This window comes from Triticum aestivum, chromosome 3D (assembly GCF_018294505.1).
Source record: "Triticum aestivum cultivar Chinese Spring chromosome 3D, IWGSC CS RefSeq v2.1, whole genome shotgun sequence".
Taxonomy (NCBI): Eukaryota; Viridiplantae; Streptophyta; class Magnoliopsida; order Poales; family Poaceae; genus Triticum; species Triticum aestivum.
Genome location: NC_057802.1, coordinates 13144793 through 13163742, shown reverse-complemented (window position 1 = coordinate 13163742; position 18950 = coordinate 13144793). Strand labels below are relative to the sequence as shown.

At 44.1% G+C, this 18950-nt stretch overlaps 1 protein-coding gene across 1 annotated transcript; it reads left to right on the top strand.

The window, feature by feature from the left end:
- Window positions 1-2447: 2447 nt before the first annotated feature.
- Window positions 2448-5437, top strand: LOC123076049 (probable apyrase 3). Its single transcript, XM_044498499.1, has 8 exons — window positions 2448-2457; window positions 2892-2925; window positions 3700-3805; window positions 4096-4152; window positions 4243-4335; window positions 4424-4629; window positions 4717-4811; window positions 4901-5437. The coding sequence occupies exons 1-8, from the start codon at window positions 2448-2450 to the stop codon at window positions 5434-5436; spliced, it is 1137 nt and encodes a 378-aa protein (XP_044354434.1). The 3' UTR covers window position 5437.
- The last annotated feature ends 13513 nt before the right edge of the window (window positions 5438-18950 follow it).

The window sequence follows — 18950 nt, the reverse complement described above, 5'->3', positions numbered from 1 at the left end:
AATTGAAGAAAATGGTTCATAGCATTAAAAAATGTATGTGGCATTTCAAAATGTTCTTAACACCTAATATGTTTTGCACTTTAAATGAAATTCACGGCATTTCGGAAAAATCTTCGATATGTGTGTGAAAAAAATTGAACGCGCATTTAATAAATGTTCAACGTGTATTTCAGAAAAATGGTCAGCGTGTATCTGAAAAATGTTCAATATGTAGACGGAAAATGGTCCATGTGTATATGAATAACGAAAAAGGAAAACAAACAGAAAAAAATTAAAGAGGAAAGAACATTACAAAAACACATAGAAGCAAAGAAGAAGAAGAAACCGCACGTAAGATCTAAAATAGGTCTGAATCAGTTCGGATAACCTTCCTCTCCATTCATTGTTCATTGTAGGTAAAAAATATACTTCTTTTTTTTCTTTTGAAAAAATATATTCTTTGGTGATCGATCTGGCTTCTGTTGACGGGTCTAGTATACCACATTGCTTAGGTTGTTACCATTGATGGGCCTCACCCGTTAGAAGAAGCGGGCTCCGATACTAGTGGATAGAAACAGGTACGTCTTTGTCTCGTCCGCAGCAAGATACACGGTAGCCTTGCCACAAACGACCATGTCGGTTTGTTATGCAAGTGTGTTTCGTTCTTTATTTTCCTTATTTTTTCTCATTTAGGTTTTTTGTATATATTTGAAATATTCTAAATACATATATTCCAAAATTTGATTTACTAGAAATTTGAAAAGGGCTCACCTAACATTTAACAAATTTTGATGGAGTGTAAAAAATGTGTTGGCACAATTTCGTAAGATGTTGCTAACATTCAGAAAATATGTTCATGACATTTAAAACAATGTTCGCGTGTTTCATACAAATGTTTGTTACATTTTTCTAAAAAATATACAATGTCAAAAAAATGTCCGTGACATCTTTAAATATGTTTCATATCATCCAATATATTGTGTGTGACATCTTACAAAAATGTTCAATGTTTCAAAAATATGTTAATGGCATTTAAAAAAATATTTATACGATGTAAATATTGTAATAAAATCGTTTGTAACATTCAAAAAAATGTACATGGCATTTCAAAATGTTCTTAACACTTAATATATTTTGCACGTTTAAGTAAAATTCATGGCACTATTTAAAAATATTCAATGTGTGTGAAAAAAATGAATGCACATTTGATTAATGTTCAACGTGTATTTCAGATAAATGTTCAGCGTGTATCTAAAAAATGTTCAATCTGTATATGGAAAATGGTCAACGTGTGTATGAATAGCGAAAAAGGAAAAATAACAGAAAAAAATTAAAAGGAAAAACCTATACAAAAATCACATAGAAGCAAAGAAGAAGAAGAAACCACATGTAATCCTAAAAACAGGTTTGAATCAGTTCGGATAAGCTTCCTCTCCATTCATTGTTCATTGTAGGCAAAAAAATCCTTTATTTTTCTTTTGAAAAAATTAGATTCTTTGGTGATCGATCTGGCTTCTGTTGACGGGTCTAGTATAGCACATTGCTTGAGGTTGTTACCATTGATGGGCCTCACCCGTTAGCAGAAGCTGGCTCCGATACTAGTGGATGGAAAAAGGCGCGTCTTTGTCTCGTCCGCAGCGAGATACATGGTAGCCTTGCCTCAAAAGACCGTGTCGGTTTGTTATGCAAGTGTCTTTAGTTCGTTTATTTTTCCTTTTTCTCTTATTTGCTTTTGTCTATATATTTGCAATTCTACATACATATATTCAAAAATTTGATTTACTTCAAATTTGAAAAGGGCTCACCGGACATTTAACAAATGTTTAGGCAGTGTAAAAAATGTTGCTAACATTCAGAGAATATGTTCAAGACATTTAAAAACAATGTTCACGCGTTTCAAACAAATGTTGTTACATTTTTCTACAAAATATACTATCTCAAAACAAATGTCCGCATAATCTTTGGACATGTTTCATATCATGCAAAATCATTGTCAAAACATGTTCATGTGTTTTATGTTCATGACATTCAAAATAATGTTTATACACTGTGAATAATATTCATGTAATTTAAGAAACTGGTTTGTTCCATTCAAAAACAATGTATGTGGCACTTAAAAAATGTTCTTAACACTTAACAAGATTTGAACGTTTAAATAAAATTCATGTAATTTATGAAATGTTTGATGTGTGTTGAAAGAAATTCAATGTGCATTTGACAAATGTTCAATGTATATCTGAAAAATGTCCAATCTGTATACAGAAACTGTTCAACGTGTATATGAATAACGAGAATGAAAAAACAGAAAGATAAATAACAAAAACACATAGAAACAAAGAAGGAGAAAAAAATGCATGTTAGATCTAAAACAGGTCTGAATCAGTTTGCATAACCTTCCCAAAACAGCTCGAGAAAGCTACAGTGTTGGGCCCTGCTCATTAGGGGACCACGATAGGTGAAATGAGGGTATGTATGGCAGTAAGCAAGACATAGCCCCTGCACACGGAAAATGCTATTCTTCACACATACTTAAAGATAGTGGATTGGTAGAACTCATGCACCTTAGCCTTTAGCTTTTTTCACTTCATTCAGTCCATCTTGCAGCAGTATTGTTTTCTGCAGGCTTTCTTTGCTTTTCTATCATTTATTTAGTTTTCCTTTTTCTTTCGGGATTTTGTGAGTTTCTAATTCTTTAAAATCAATAAATATGTTCTCAAAAAAAATAAGGTCATGATTTTAAAAAATGAAATAATATTTGGAAATTCATGAAGTTTTTTTATAAATTCTTGAAATAATTCCAAATTGGTGAATTATAATGAAAATATAAAAATATTTTTTAAATCCTTAACATATTTTTAAGTCGAGAGTCTTTTTCAATATTTTTAATATATATATTTGTTTTGTAAATAAAGGTAGCTCATCAATTGCTCCCTCCATTTCATCATATTTATTGTCCTAGCACACAACGGGGCCTAATGATATCATTCCTTAATGAAGTCAACATATAACAATTTTTATTGTATTTATATTTTTTTTACTTAATTTATTTTTAAATCACTGCCTTTCATAAATTTGATGTTTTTTTATTTTCCTTCACTTTTATTAATTTTATTTCTCAACCAAGTCTCATTTTCTATTGATAAGCCAATTTTTGTGTTCAGTTCATTCGAGTATTTGGTTCTAGTTTTTACGCACCACAGTCAAATATTTGTTTGATTATGGCAAAAAATAGTTCACTATATTTGAAATTTGAGTTTACTATATTCAAATATTTGGTTCACACTAGTTCTAGTTCAGAGTTATAAAATGTTTTGTACACTGTGGTCTCAAAATATTAGGTTTATGCAACAAAAAACATTTTTATAGTGATAACAAAATATTTAAATCACTATATTCACAATTGTTTTTATTATAGATAGTTGTATCATTACAATAAGATTATTCAATTCCTTTGAGGACCATATAGAATATCAGATAAATAAAAAACAACCTAGAAAAGAAAAAAAAGGGATATAGAAAAAGTAGAAAAGATAATGAAAATCAGAAGCAAACCAAGAAAATCTAGCAACCAAACCAACACAAGAAAAAGTTAAATAAATACCGGGTTAAAACAAGGGGGGAAAACAGTAGAACAAAGGAATATATCATGTAACAGGCATAGACTCTCAAGCAACACAATCTACGCCCTTCAATTATTTTCCAACTGATTTCTTTCGTTGGTGCTGGACGACCGCAGGATGCTGCCAAGTCTATGCTTCCTCTGCTTGGCAAGGCCAAGAGCGTTGTCCCGGGGTCGCTTATGAAAACGACTCCCCTTAAACTGGGGGTACGTATACAACAGAAATGAAATTCAGTTCCAGAATAAGAAACACATGATAAGAAACACATGACGAAATACTACTACTACTGACAATTCAGCTCAGCAGAAACAATTACTACTGACTTGTTGATATAAACTTTTATATAAAAGACAAGTGAGGATGCAGAGTGGCGCAGTGTCTTAATTCTAAAATAAATATGTTTGAACATATATATTCTAAAAGTTGACATATATCTAAGCAAAATTAATTTGATCCTGAAAGTATATATGTTCTGTTGCGGAAATGAAATGTGCAGCCGACGGCTGGTCTCAGACTCATCGGAGATGAGGAAGCAGAGGAGATTCTTCAAGCGGTAATCACTTTCATCTTGCACATGTCTGGTTGTATATACTGTCACTGAAGATACACCGTTGAACAAGGGCTAGAAATGATCTTGTTGCAGGTCAGGGATGTCGTCCACACCGAGAGCAGGTTTCAGTACAATCCAAAGTGGATCAACGTTCTTGAGGGATCTCAAGAAGGATCTTACATATGGGTATCATAGCAAACCACCAATCGCATATAAAGATGAGCAATGGATTCATATACACCTGCATGCACCTTATGATTTTTGTACATGGTAGGTTGCTCTGAACTATCTGCTGGATAGATTAGGAGGGGATTACTCGAAGACGATAGGCGTGATTGATCTTGGAGGTGGGTCGGTGCAAATGGCGTATGCGGTCTCCAGTGATGCTGCGGCGAATGCTCCTGCTGTTCCCGACGGCAAAGACCCCTACATCACAAAGGAATACCTCAAGGGAAGAGACTACAACGTTTATGTGCACAGGTTATTGTCCTGACTCCTGAGTCCTGACTGACACACATCTGTGTTGCAGTTTAGAATTTCGAAAATTAAAGAGAACATATGAATGAGTGCATACTTGTACTACGGCGGTTTGGCCGCTCGTGTGGAGATCTTGAAGGCGAAGAAGCGGCCATTTAGCTCCTGCATACTCCGTGGATTCAGTGGTACGTATCTGTAACAGAAACAGAGGATCACAGCCATGCACCATTTTCAGTTGGATTTCCTGTTAACAATGCAAGCTTGTTCCATGAAGGTAAATACACCTACAATGGCGAGGACTACGACGCATCAGCCTCGCCGGAAGGCGCGGCGTACGACAAGTGCAAGGAGGAGATCGACAGGGCGCTGAAGCTGGACGCGCCCTGCGCGGCCAAGAATTGCACCTTCGGCGGCGTGTGGAACGGCGGTGGCGGGGCCGGCCAGGACACCGTCTACGTCGCGTCCTTCTTCTACGGCAAGGCCACCCAGATCGGGTGGGTCGACATGGGCGCGCCCAGCGCCAAGTCCAGCCCGGCGGCGTTCCGGGCCGCCGCCGAGAAGCTGTGCCCGCTCAGCGTCCGGGAAGCGAAGGCCACGTACCCCGGCCTCCTCGACGTGCCCTACGCCTGCATGGACCTCGTCTACGAGTACACCCTGCTCGTCGATGGTTTTGGACTGGCGCCGGCCAAGGAGATCACGCTGGTGGAGAAGGTGAAGCACGGGGAGTACTTGATCAAGGCGACGTGGCCGCTGGGTGAAGCCATCGACGCCGTCGCGCCCAAGAAACGAGTTGCGCGATTGCTACTCTAATAATCTGCCGGCTGTCGGCCGGTAGGATCGATTGTGTTGCGTTGTGTGCCGCTTAGTTAATTGGTGTAACACGACATGGTCTGTATCGCTCGATGGATGTATCGATTCGCAACAATAATCTCCTGATGAGAAGGTAAAGAGAGCTTTGCTCTTTCGCGGCAAATTTGACGAGTATAAATATCATCATTTTTTAAGAGAGTACTAATTTTGAAAAATTAAGTATCCACCGGGCTCTCATATTTGACTAGCCAGACTGAATTCTCAGAAAAATACTCCTCTCGCGCACGGCCTTCTCTCTCTCTCTCTCTCTCTCTCGCCCGGTCGCATCCACATCGGCGCCACCGATCACTCCCACACGCCCACCAACAACCTGCAACCCTGCCAACCTCCGGCCGCCAAATTCCGGAGAGAATCCAATGAACTTTTTTTTCTTCACTTTTTCATCCTTCTGGTCGTCTCTGGCCATGTCGGTGCTCCTCCTCGTCGGTCCTAGCCTGGTGGCGGTCCTCACTGTCGTCTCCGACCACGAGTAAAGCTGCACCTCCCCCAGAAGAGAACTACATAGGGAAAGCTCAACTTACAAAAAAAAATGTCACCCTGCCATCGCCGATTCAGATGAATCATCATGTTCCGGACCATGACATCGCACCACTAGTAGAAGGATGAAGGGAAGAAACCATTCAGATCAAGAAGCACCTAAGCCATGGCCGAATTTCGTCAGCTTTCTCGACTACTTTGTCGCACGTTTACATTGTGCACAATGATCCTCTATCAAATTGCTTCTGTGGAGCATCTATCCTGGGTCCTACCTAGCTTATGACATTATCTAGTGGCAAGAAGTCATTGTTAGCCGTGTGGAAGGAAAAAGGAAGAAGGAAGAAGAATGTAGAAGTAAGAAAAGGAGGGACAAAGGCTTCCATGTAGGGTCTAGTTCGTTTCATGAGTTAAGTGTGAGGATTTGGTTAGCTCTGCACTTTTTTTAACTTCTCATACTCAAGAAGTGAAGGTTTGAGAAGGTGTTCGAGGAATTAATTGTTGAGGACTCGATTAAAAATGCCCCAAGAGAAGATATATACGACAAAACGAGGTAAGCTGATTTTTTTTTTTTTTGAAACGAGGAGGTAAGCTGATTTTGCAGGCGCTCCTGCAGTTTTGCATTTCTTCGACGGTGACGATTTGGGCGACCAAGTGATGGTTTCCAGCGGAGGTTGGGCTCAGCCTCAGCGTCGCCGTCTTGCCCTTTGGGGTGACGAGGGGAACTCTATACCAGACAAACGTGAGCATGAAGCACCGTTCTTATTAGTGAGTCACTCGTGTGTAGCACATGTGCACATGAAAGCTCATGCTTCCACAACGCACGGTGATGCTGTTATTCTGTGCTGATGGTGATAGTGTCGGGCGTATGAACATGGAGGAATATGAAAGGAACACAATCCTGATCGACAGAGAACAGGCATCACATCGAGAGTGCGCAGCATGCTTAGCGTATATGCCAAGTATACATGGTTGCATTTTTCTCAATTTATTTCACTCATTTTGACGCTATTCTTCCAGGGATATGATTGTCGGTCCCTACAAGATGTCTATGGTGATTTTATTAATCTCAAAATCTACTGGCTTAGTCCTTGGAGATGAGCTTTGCTACATCCATGTACAGTTACGTGAGAGGGAGGCTTACGGGGCGAGATGGCATTATTTAATTGGGCTTAGTTGGGCACGGCCCCACCCTGAAAATCAGGGGGGGGGGGGGGGAGGTTTGATCGGTGGATTGGAAAGTTTCGTAAGATTACATAGAAGGTCTTCGTAGGTGTAGCATTTTTGCTCAGAGATGCTCATAGGGGTTTAATGCGCGTGTGAGCGAGGTTAGGTGTGTGCGCGTGTTTGTGAGCATTTGTGTATGTTTTGTGTATCTAAAAAAAGTATATGTCAAGTATCTTAGTATATCACAATGTTTTTCTTAACTGGAATATACATTTCTCAATAAAGAATATTTCCTCTTTTGAGGCTTCCGCTTTTCTCACAGAGTTGGTTCTAAAACCGGCAGAAACTCTGCATTTTCATATAGAAGAATAGAATTGACCGGTTAATAAATAAAACTGGCAAAAACTGATACATGTGACGCGCACACACCAGCTATGAGGCTTTGCTACAATCAACTCGATGACTTTGTCGCCTAAGCGACCGGAGTTGACACCCTACAACACGACCCAATGTCCTTGGCCCAGCATACAACACACACACGCACATGCGCGCGCGCATACCCCAGTCCCACGACCACGTACCAAACGAGACGACTCTGTCACCCAAGTGACCAGAAACAACACGCTGTAACACCGGGCATGGGGTGCGTACGTTATCAGATTGTTTGCAAAAGAATTTATCGGGCATGAAAATCTGAACTTTTTGCAACTTCTAACTTTTTTAGGTTGAAATTTATCACCCGGAAGTACAAGAGTTATTCATAATGTTCATGTGTTGTTAGTAGCGAACATTATGTAGCTTATGGGATTACTCATGGATAGTCGACTCCAAAACTAGTTCTTCGCCGCAAACACCAATGTACTACATGGTGAATATGATCTAATACATTGGACAAAATGTAGCATGCATAGCTGGTAACTATTAAGAACAGTAAAACTGAGCCTAATCCCTGCTCTCTCATGAATTAGGCATTTCTGGCCGTTTGATTTCGTTTGTTAAACGTTTCTGACCATCCGATCTAAAGTTAGAGCCACGTTAGCCGCGAACTGGGCCTAACGCCGCAAGTGCAGCTACTCCCGTGTATATAATATGACAATCCTGGTATTCATTGCTCCCAGTTGCTTGAGGCAAATAATTAGATTAGTACATTTGATGGAGTTGTACGATGTGAAAGAACAATGTTCGTTTCTATCAGTAAGAAACTGAAGAATACATCTAAACTGACTGCTGTCAAGAATACAAATTAGTGATAGAGATGATGCTATTTAAGGATTAAGATGTACGGATTGATGAATCCATTAGAATCCAAGAACATTTCAGTGGCTCCAATTTTTTTACTACGTATATGTAGTTGGCCGTACAAACAATTCTTTGTATCTTGCAAAGTTCCTTTTTGTTAATTTAGTACATTGCTGTGTCCTTTCCGGCACACAATAGTTTAGTTTAAGTAAGAGGATAAATGTTGCAAAAGAGCTGGTAACTTTCTCAATTATGTACTCCCTCCGTTCGGAATTATTTGTCTCGGAAATGGATGTATCTAGAACGATTATTAGGAGATGTGAAGGAAGTTTGAGTGGATGAGTTATATCCTATCCATGATACCTGGTGTACAATTACCCTGCAATTGTCCATCGCCGGCGAGTGGCGCACATCAGTCGCCATTAAGGTCCTGTTGCGATGGTTATACACCTCCTCGATTTCCGGCAACCGTTCGCTGCTCAAGGTGACCCTCTAACTTTCAGGCTGATTACCATGGTCAGCTGGATTGACCGGCCCCTGATTCACCTGCATCCCACGTCTCGGCTTGATCGACTGGATACCATCAAGGGCTGGATTCCTTCGGGTGCCTTGCCGCAGCTGAATCTCCTCGAGCGCGTCGTCTCCCTCCTGCACTGGATCCCCTCGGATATTTGAATATCATTCCGGTCTTAAATTATGTTCCTGGAGAGAAATGCAGGAAACTGAGGTACTGCTACGCTACCTGATCTTCCGTGTCCCCAGCGGATGTCCTCTCACATGATCTTGTGACGGTTGACGTGCAGGTATTGACTTCAGTTTCTACATTTTAGATAGATCAGTAGGCTAAATTTTCACCATGGAGATGACTAAGCATGCTTTCTCTGTTTTGTGCACTATTCTTCAGTACAAAATATTGCACCTGACAGGCAGAATTTTTTTTGAATGTTGGTAGTTGATCTACCAAATTCATTGATCAGGAGAAAGAAGGTTGATCCAGTTTATGAGGGAAACCAGGCCCAAAAACCATACAAACAGCGCCTTTCGGTGAACAACACACACATCCTCACGAGCCACGGGTCCCTCTGACCGGATCCACCTCCAGTACGATGCCCCCAAGAGAGAACGCGACGCCGACAAGCGCCGCCATCGTCCGATCTAAAATAGATCAAGGGTTTCCCCCGGAGCACGTCGGGAAAGGCAAGGTGAGAGCAGCTACCTCGATGCCTCCAACGAGGAAGCGACGCCAGAAAGCGCCGCCATCGACGACTCCGGCCGCAACCGGAGTAGGCTTTCGCCGGCAGTCTCACCTGCATAGCCCGGACCCAAGATCCGACCAGCCTACACATCAAACCACTATCCCTGCCTCCACGGCCAACCGCACCTCCCCGGCGAGCTCGACGTGCTTCCAACCTTGCATCCGCATCCCCCACTGAACGGAGGATGCAACCCCTAGCGGCGCCATTCGTCTCCCATCGGAAGGATGCAACCAAGCACAACGCCATTCGTCTCCTCGAGGATGCAACGATTGCCGGCCATTCATCTTCCAACGAAGGATGCAACAAACCGCAGCGAGGCCATTCCTCTCCCTCCAGCCACCACCATCTCGTCCTCCCTACCCGAAGCAACGTCGAGCTCACCGAACCACCAAACAGGAGGATGCAACACCAGCCGAGGTGCCATTCATCTCCCACAGCTTTGCCCGACACCACCGCTACAGCCACCACACGGCAAAACGTCGCCGGAGCAGGCGCGAAACGCAGCCGCACTCCTATGGCGCCTGATGCCTCCTCGTGCCAGCCCACCATACATCCGCCGACTCCACCTTGACAGCCTCCACTGGCGACAAGATCCGTCCACCAGCGCGCCAGAGGAGCCACCAGCGCGCATCAGCAGGCATCTCCCATCGCGCAAGCACGAGCCAAGCACGCCCGCCAGCTGCCGCGCAGCCCACGACGAAAGGACGGACGCGCCTCCCACCCACAGGCCCGCGGAGTCCAGATCTGGCCCGCCCCCATCGCCGCCGCCAGAGCCCCGCAACCCCGTGTTGGAAATATGCCCTAGAGGCAATAATAAATTGGTTATTATTATATTTCCTTGTTCACGATGATCGTTTATTATCCATGCTAGAATTGTATTGATAGGAAACTCAGATACATGTGTGGATACATAGACAACACCATGTCCCTAGTAAGCCTCTAGTTGACTAGCTCGTTGATCAATAGATGGTTACGGTTTCCTGACCATGGACATTGGATGTCGTTGATAACGGGATCACATCATTAGGAGAATGATGTGATGGACAAGACCCAATCCTAAGCCTAGCACAAGATCGTGTAGTTCGTTTGCTCAGAGCTTTTCTAATGTCAAGTATCATTTCCTTAGACCATGAGATTGTGCAACTCCCGGATACCGTAGGAATGCTTTGGGTGTACCAAACGTCACAACGTAACTGGGTGGCTATAAAGGTGCACTACAGGTATCTCCGAAAGTGTCTGTTGGGTTGGCACGAATCGAGACTGGGATTTGTCACTCCGTGTAAACGGAGAGGTATCTCTGGGCCCACTCGGTAGGACATCATCATAATGTGCACAATGTGACCAAGGAGTTGATCACGGGATGATGTGAGTTACGGAACGAGTAAAGAGACTTGCCGGTAACGAGATTGAACAAGGTATAGGGATACCGACGATCGAATCTCGGGCAAGTAACATACCGATAGACAAAGGGAATTGTATACGGGATTGATTGAATCCCCGACATCGTGGTTCATCCGATGAGATCATCGTGGAACATGTGGGAGCCAACATGGGTATCCAGATCCCGCTGTTGGTTATTGACCGGAGAACGTCTCGGTCATGTCTGCATGGTTCCCGAACCCGTAGGGTCTACACACTTAAGGTTCGATGACGCTAGGGTTATAGGGAAAGTATGTACGTGGTTACCGAATGTTGTTCGGAGTCCCGGATGAGATCCCGGACGTCACGAGGAGTTCCGGAATGGTCCGGAGGTAAAGATTTATATATGGGAAGTCCTGTTTTGGTCACCGGAAAAGTTTCGGGTGATATCGGTAATGTACCGGGACCACCGGGAGGGTCCCGGGGGTCCACCAAGTGGGGCCACCAGCCCCAGAAGGCTGCGTGGGCCAAGTGTGGGAGGGGACCAGCCCCAGGTGGGCTGGTGCGCCCCCCACCAAGGCCCAAGGCGCATGGGAGAGTGGGAGGGGGCAAACCCTAGGTCCAGATGGGCCCATCTAGTGGGCGCCCCCCCCTCTCCTCCCCTTGGCCGCCCCCCTTGATGGGATCTAGGGCTGGCCGCCTCCTCTTGGGGTGGGAACCCTAGAGGGGGGCGCAGCCCCCTCCCCCCCTATATATAGTTGAGGTTTGGGCTGCCCAAGACATGAGAACGTCTCTCTTTCGGCGCAGCCCTACCCCTCTCCCTCCTCCTCCTCTCCCGCGGTGCTTGGCGAAGCCCTGCGGGATTGCCACGCTCCTCCATCACCACCACGCCGTCGTGCTGCTGCTGGATGGAGTCTTCCCCAACCTCTCCCTCTCTCCTTGCTGGATCAAGGCGTGGGAGACGTCACCGGGCTGCACGTGTGTTGAACGCGGAGGCACCGTTCTTCGGTGCTTAGATCGGAATCAACCGCGATCTGAATCGCTACGAGTACGACTCCTTCATCCGCGTTCTTGCAACGCTTCCGCATCGCGATCTACAAGGGTATGTAGATGCACTCCCCTTCCCCTCGTTGCTAGATTACTCCATAGATTGATCTTGGTGATGCGTAGAAAATTTTGAATTTCTGCTACGTTCCCCAACAGTGGCATCATGAGCTAGGTCTATGCGTAGTTTCTATGCACGAGTAGAACACAAAGTAGTTGTGGGCGTCGATGTTGCCAATTTTCTTGCCGCTACTAGTCTTATCTTGTTTCGGCGGCATTGTGGGATGAAGCGGCCCGGACCGACCTTACACGTACGCTTACGTGAGACAGGTTCCACCGACTGACATGCACTAGTTGCATAAGGTGGCTAGCGGGTGTCTGTCTCTCCCACTTTAGTCGGAACGGATTCGATGAAAAGGGTCCTTATGAAGGGTAAATAGAAATTGGCATATCACGTTGTGGTTTTACGTAGGTAAGAAACGTTCTTGCTAGAAACCTATACAAGCCACGTAAAAACTTGCAACAACAATTAGAGGACGTCTAACTTGTTTTTGCAGCATGTGCTATGTGATGTGATATGGCCAGAAGATGTGATGAATGATATATGTGATGTATGAGATTGATCATGTTCTTGTAATAGGAATCACGACTTGCATGTCGATGAGTATGACAACCGGCAGGAGCCATAGGAGTTGTCTTAATTTATTGTATGACCTGCGTGTCAATGAATAACGCCATGTAATTACTTTACTTTATTGCTAACCGTTAGCCATAGTAGTAGAAGTAATAGTTGGCGAGACAACTTCATGAAGACACAATGATGGAGATCATGGTGTCATGCCGGTGACGAAGGTGATCATGCCGCGCCTCGAAGATGGAGATCAAAGGCACGGAATGATATTGGCCATATCACGTCACTTTATTTGATTGCATGTGATGTTTATCATGTTATGCATCTTATTTGCTTAGAACGACGGTAGTAAGTAAGATGATCCCTCACTAAAATTTCAAGAGACGTGTTCCCCCTAACTGTGCACCGTTGCGAAGGTTCGTTGTTTCGAAGCACCACGTGATGATCGGGTGTGATAGATTCTAACGTTCGAATACAACGGGTGTTGACGAGCCTAGCATGTACAGACATGGCCTCGGAACACATGCGAAACACTTAGGTTGACTTGACGAGCCTAGCATGTACAGACATGGCCTCGGAACACAAGAGACCGAAAGGTCGAACATGAGTCGTATAGTAGATACGATCAACATGGAGATGTTCACCGATGATGACTAGTCCGTCTCACGTGATGATCGGACACGGCCTAGTTTGACTCGGATCATGTATCACTTAGATGACTAGAGGGATGTCTATCTGAGTGGGAGTTCATTAATCAGATGAACTTCATTATCATGAACATAGTCAAAAGGTCTTTGCAAATTATGTCATAGCTTGCGCTTTAGTTCTACTGTTTAAGATATGTTCCTAGAGAAAATTTAGTTGAAAGTTGGTAGTAGCAATTATGCGGACTGGGTCCGTAAACTGAGGATTGTCCTCATTGCTGCACAGAAGGCTTATGTCCTTAATGCACCGCTCGGTGTGCTGAACCTCAGCGTCGTCTGTAGATGTTGCGAAACATCTGACATACACGTTTTGATGACTACGTGATAGTTCAGTGCGTAATGCTAACGGTTTAGAATTGTGGCACCAAAGACGGTTTTGAAACGTCGCAGAACATATGAGATGTTCCGAAGACTGAAATTGGGATTTCAGACTAGTGCCCACGTCAAGAGGTATGAGACCTCTGACAAGTTTCTTAAGCCTGCAAACTAAGGGAGAAAAGCTCAATCGTTGAGCATGTGCTCAGATTGTCTGAGTACCACAATCGCTTGAATCGAGTGGGAGTTAATCTTCCAGATGAGATAGTGATGGTTCTCCATAGTCACTGCCACCAAGCTATTAGAGCTTCGTGATGAACTATAACATATCAGGGATAGATATGATGATCCTTGAGCTATTCGCGATGTTTGACACCGCGAAAGTAGAAATCAAGAAGGAGCATCAATTGTTGATGGTTAGTAAAACCACTAGTTTAAGAAGGGCAAGGGCAAAAGGGATACTTCATGAAACAGCAAGTCATTTGCTGCTCTAGTGAAGAATCCCAAGGTTGAACCCAAACCCGAGACTAAGTGCTTCTGTAATGAGGGGAACGGTCACTGAAGCAGTACTACCCTAGATACTTGGTAGATGAGAAGGCAGGCAAGGTCGACAGAAGTATATTGGATATACATTATATGAATGTGTACTTTACTAGTACTCCTAGCAGCACCAGGGTATTAGATACCGGTTCGGTTGCTAAGTGTTAGTAACTCGAAATAAAAGCTGCGGAATAAATGGAGACTAGCTAAAGGTGAGATGACGATATGTGTTGGAAGTGTTTCCAAGGTTGATGTGATCAAGCATCGCATGCTCCCTCTACCATCGAGATTTGGTGTTTGCGTTGAGCATGATTGGATTATGTTTATCGCAATACGGTTATTCATTTAAGGAGAATAATGGTTACTCTGTTTATTTGAATAATACCTTCAATGGTCTTGCACCTAAAATGAATCTCGATCGTAGTGATACACATGTTCGTGCCAAAAGATATAAGATAGTAATGATAGTACCACATACTTGTGGCACTGCCATTGAGTCATATTGGTATAGAACGCATGAAGAAGCTCCATGTAGATGGATCTTTGGACTCACTCGTTTTTGAAAAGATTGAGACATGCGAACCATGTCTATTGGTATATATGCATGAAGAAACTCCATGCAGATGGATCGTTTGGACTCACTTGATTTTGAATCACTTGAGACATGCAAATCATACCACATGGGCAAGATGACTGAAAGGCCTCGTTTTCAGTAAGATGGAACAAGAGAGCAACTTATTGGAAGTAATACATTTTGATGTATGCAGTCCAATGAGTGCTGAGGCATGCAGTGGATATCGTTATGTTCTTACTTCACAGATGATTTGAGTAGATGCTGAGTGTATTTACTTGATGAAACACAAGTCTGAATTATTGAAAGGTTCAAGTAATTTCAGAGTGAAGTTGAAGATCGTCGTGACAAGAGGATAAAATGTCTGTGATATGATCATAGAGATGAGTATCTGAGTTACGAGTTTGGCACACAATTAAGACATTGTGGAAAGTGTTTCACAATTAATACCGCCTGGAACACCACAGTGTGATGGTGTGTCCGAACATCATAACTGCACCCTATTGGATATGGTGCATACCATGATGTCTCTTATCGAATTACCACTATCGTTTATGGGTTAGGCATTAGAGACAACCGCATTCACTTTAAAAGGGGCACCACGCAATTCCGTTGAGACGACACCGTTTAGAGAAACCTAAGTTGTCGTTTCTTAAAAGTTTGGGGCTGCGATGCTTATGTGAAAAAGTTTCAGGCTGATAAGCTCGAACCCAAAGCGGATAAATGCATCTTCATAGAATACCCAAAACAGTTGGGTATACCTCCTATTTCAGATCTGGAAGCAAAAGTAATTGCTTCTAGAAACGAGTCCTTTCTCGAGGAAAAGTTTCTCTCGAAAGAATTGAGTGGGAGGATGGTGGAGACTTGATAAGGTTATTGAACCGTCACTTCAACTAGTGTGTAGCAGGGCACAGGAAGTTGTTCCTGTGGCACCTACACCAATTGAAGTGGAAGCTTATGATGGTGATCATGAAACTTCGGATCAAGTCACTACCAAACCTCGTAGGACGACGAGGATGCGTAATACTTCAGAGTAGTACGTGATCCTGTCTTGGAAGTCATGTTGTTGGACAACGATGAACCTATGAGCTATGGAGAAGCGATGGTGGGCCCATATTCCGACAAATGGTTAGAAGCCATGAAATCCGAGATAAATGGATCTTTAAGAAGAAGACGAACGTGGACGGTAAGGTTACCGTCTATGAAGCTCGACTTGTGGCAAAGAGTATTTTCACAAGTTCAAGGAGTTGACTACGATGAGATTTTCTCATCCGTAGCGATGCTTAAGTCCGTCGGAATCATGTTAGCATTAGCTGCATTTATGAAATCTGGCAGATGGATGTCAAAACAAGTTTCCTTACCAGTTTTCGTAAGGAAAGGTTGTATGTGATACAATCAGAAAGGTTTTGTCGATCCTAAGGATGCTAAAAGGTATGCTAGCTCCAGCGATCCTTCCATGGACTAGAGCAAGCATCTCGGAGTCAGAATATAAGCTTTGATGGAGTGATCAAAGTTTTTGGGTTTATACAAAGTTTGTTAGAAACTTGTATTTACAATAAAGTGAGTGGGAGCGCTACAACATTTCTGATAAGTATATGTGAATGACATATTGTTGATCCGAAATGATGTAAAATTTCTGGAAAGCATAAAGGGTTGTTTGAAAGGAGTTTTTCAAAGGAAGACCTGGATAAAGCTGCTTACATATTGGGCATCAAGATCTATAGAGATAGATCAAGACGCCTGATGATACTTTCAAAGAACGCACACCTTGACATGATTTTGAAAGAGTTCAAAATAGATCAGCAAAGAAGGAGTTCTTGGCTGTGTTACAAGGTGTGAGTATTGAGTAAGACTCAAGACCTGACCACAGCAGAAGAGAGAGAAAGGACGAAGGTCGTCCCCTATGCTTTAGACGTAGGCTCTACAGTATGCTATGCTGTGTACCGCACATGAAGTGTGCCTTGCCATGAGTTGGTCAAGGGGTACAATAGTGATCCGGGAATGGATCACATGACAGCGGTCGAACTTATCCTTAGTATCTAGTGGACTAAGGAATTTTCTCGATTATGGAGGTGAAAAGGAGTTCGTCGTAAAGGGTTACGTCGATGCGAACTTTGACACTAATCCGGATGACTCTGAGTAGTAAACCGGATTCGTATAGTAGAGCAATTATTTGAAATGGCTCCAAGTAGCGCGTGGTAGCATCCACAAGATGACATAGATATTCGTAAAGCACACACGGATCTGAAAGGTTCAGACCCGTTGACTAATAACCTCTCTCACAAGCATAACATGATCAAACCAGAACTCATTGAGTGTTAATCACATAGTGATGTGAACTAGATTGTTGACTCTAGTAAACTCTTGGATGTTGGTCACATGGTGATGTGACCTGTGAGTGTTAATCACATGGTGATGTGAACTAGATTATTGACTCTAGTGCAAGTGGGAGACTGTTGGAAATATGCCCTAGAGGCAATAATAAATTGGTTATTATTATATTTCCTTGTTCATGATAATCGTTTATTATCCATGCTAGAATTGTATTGATAGGAAACTCAGATACATGTGTGGATACATAGACAACACCATGTCCCTAGTAAGCCTCTAGTTGACTAGCTCGTTGATCAATAGATGGTTACGGTTTCCTGACCATGGACATTGGATGTCGTTGATAACGGGATCACATCATTAGGAGAATGATGTGATGGACAAGACCCAATCCTAAGCCTAGCACAAGATCGTGTAGTTCGTTTGCTCAGAGCTTTTCTAATGTCAAGTATCATTTCCTTAGACCATGAGATTGTGCAACTCCCGGATACCGTAGGAATGCTTTGGGTGTACCAAACGTCACAACGTAACTGGGTGGCTATAAAGGTGCACTACAGGTATCTCCGAAAGTGTCTGTTGGGTTGGCACGAATCGAGACTGGGATTTGTCACTCCGTGTAAACGGAGAGGTATCTCTGGGCCCACTCGGTAGGACATCATCATAATGTGCACAATGTGACCAAGGAGTTGATCACGGGATGATGTGAGTTACGGAACGAGTAAAGAGACTTGCCGGTAACGAGATTGAACAAGGTATAGGGATACCGACGATCGAATCTCGGGCAAGTAACATACCGATAGACAAAGGGAATTGTATACGGGATTGATTGAATCCCCGACATCGTGGTTCATCCGATGAGATCATCGTGGAACATGTGGGAGCCAACATGGGTATCCAGATCCCGCTGTTGGTTATTGACCGGAGAACGTCTCGGTCATGTCTGCATGGTTCCCGAACCCGTAGGGTCTACACACTTAAGGTTCGATGACGCTAGGGTTATAGGGAAAGTATGTACGTGGTTACCGAATGTTGTTCGGAGTCCCGGATGAGATCCCGGACGTCACGAGGAGTTCCGGAATGGTCCGGAGGTAAAGATTTATATATGGGAAGTCCTGTTTTGGTCACCGGAAAAGTTTCGGGTGATATCGGTAATGTACCGGGACCACCGGGAGGGTCCCGGGGGTCCACCAAGTGGGGCCACCAGCCCCAGAAGGCTGCGTGGGCCAAGTGTGGGAGGGGACCAGCCCCAAGTGGGCTGGTGCGCCCCCCCCACCAAGGCCCAAGGCGCATGGGAGAGTGGGAGGGGGCAAACCCTAGGTCCAGATGGGCCTTAGGGCCCATCTAGTGGGCCCCCCCTCTCCTCCCCTTGGCCGCCCCCCTTGATGGGATCTAGGGCTGGCCGCCTCCTCTTGGGGTGGGAACCCTAGAGGGGGGCGCAGCCCCCTCCGCCCTATATATATTTGAGGTTTGGGCTGCCCAAGAGACATGAGAACGTCTCTCTTTCGGCGCAGCCCTACCCCTCTCCCTCCTCCTCCTCTCCCGCGGTGCTTGGCGAAGCCCTGCGGGATTGCCACGCTCCTCCATCACCACCACGCCGTCGTGCTGCTGCTGGATGGAGTCTTCCCCAACCTCTCCCTCTCACCTTGCTGGATCAAGGCGTGGGAGACGTCACCGGGCTGCACGTGTGTTGAACGCGGAGGCACCGTTCTTCGGTGCTTAGATCGGAATCAACCGCGATCTGAATCGCTACGAGTACGACTCCTTCATCCGCGTTCTTGCAACGCTTCCGCATCGCGATCTACAAGGGTATGTAGATCCACTCT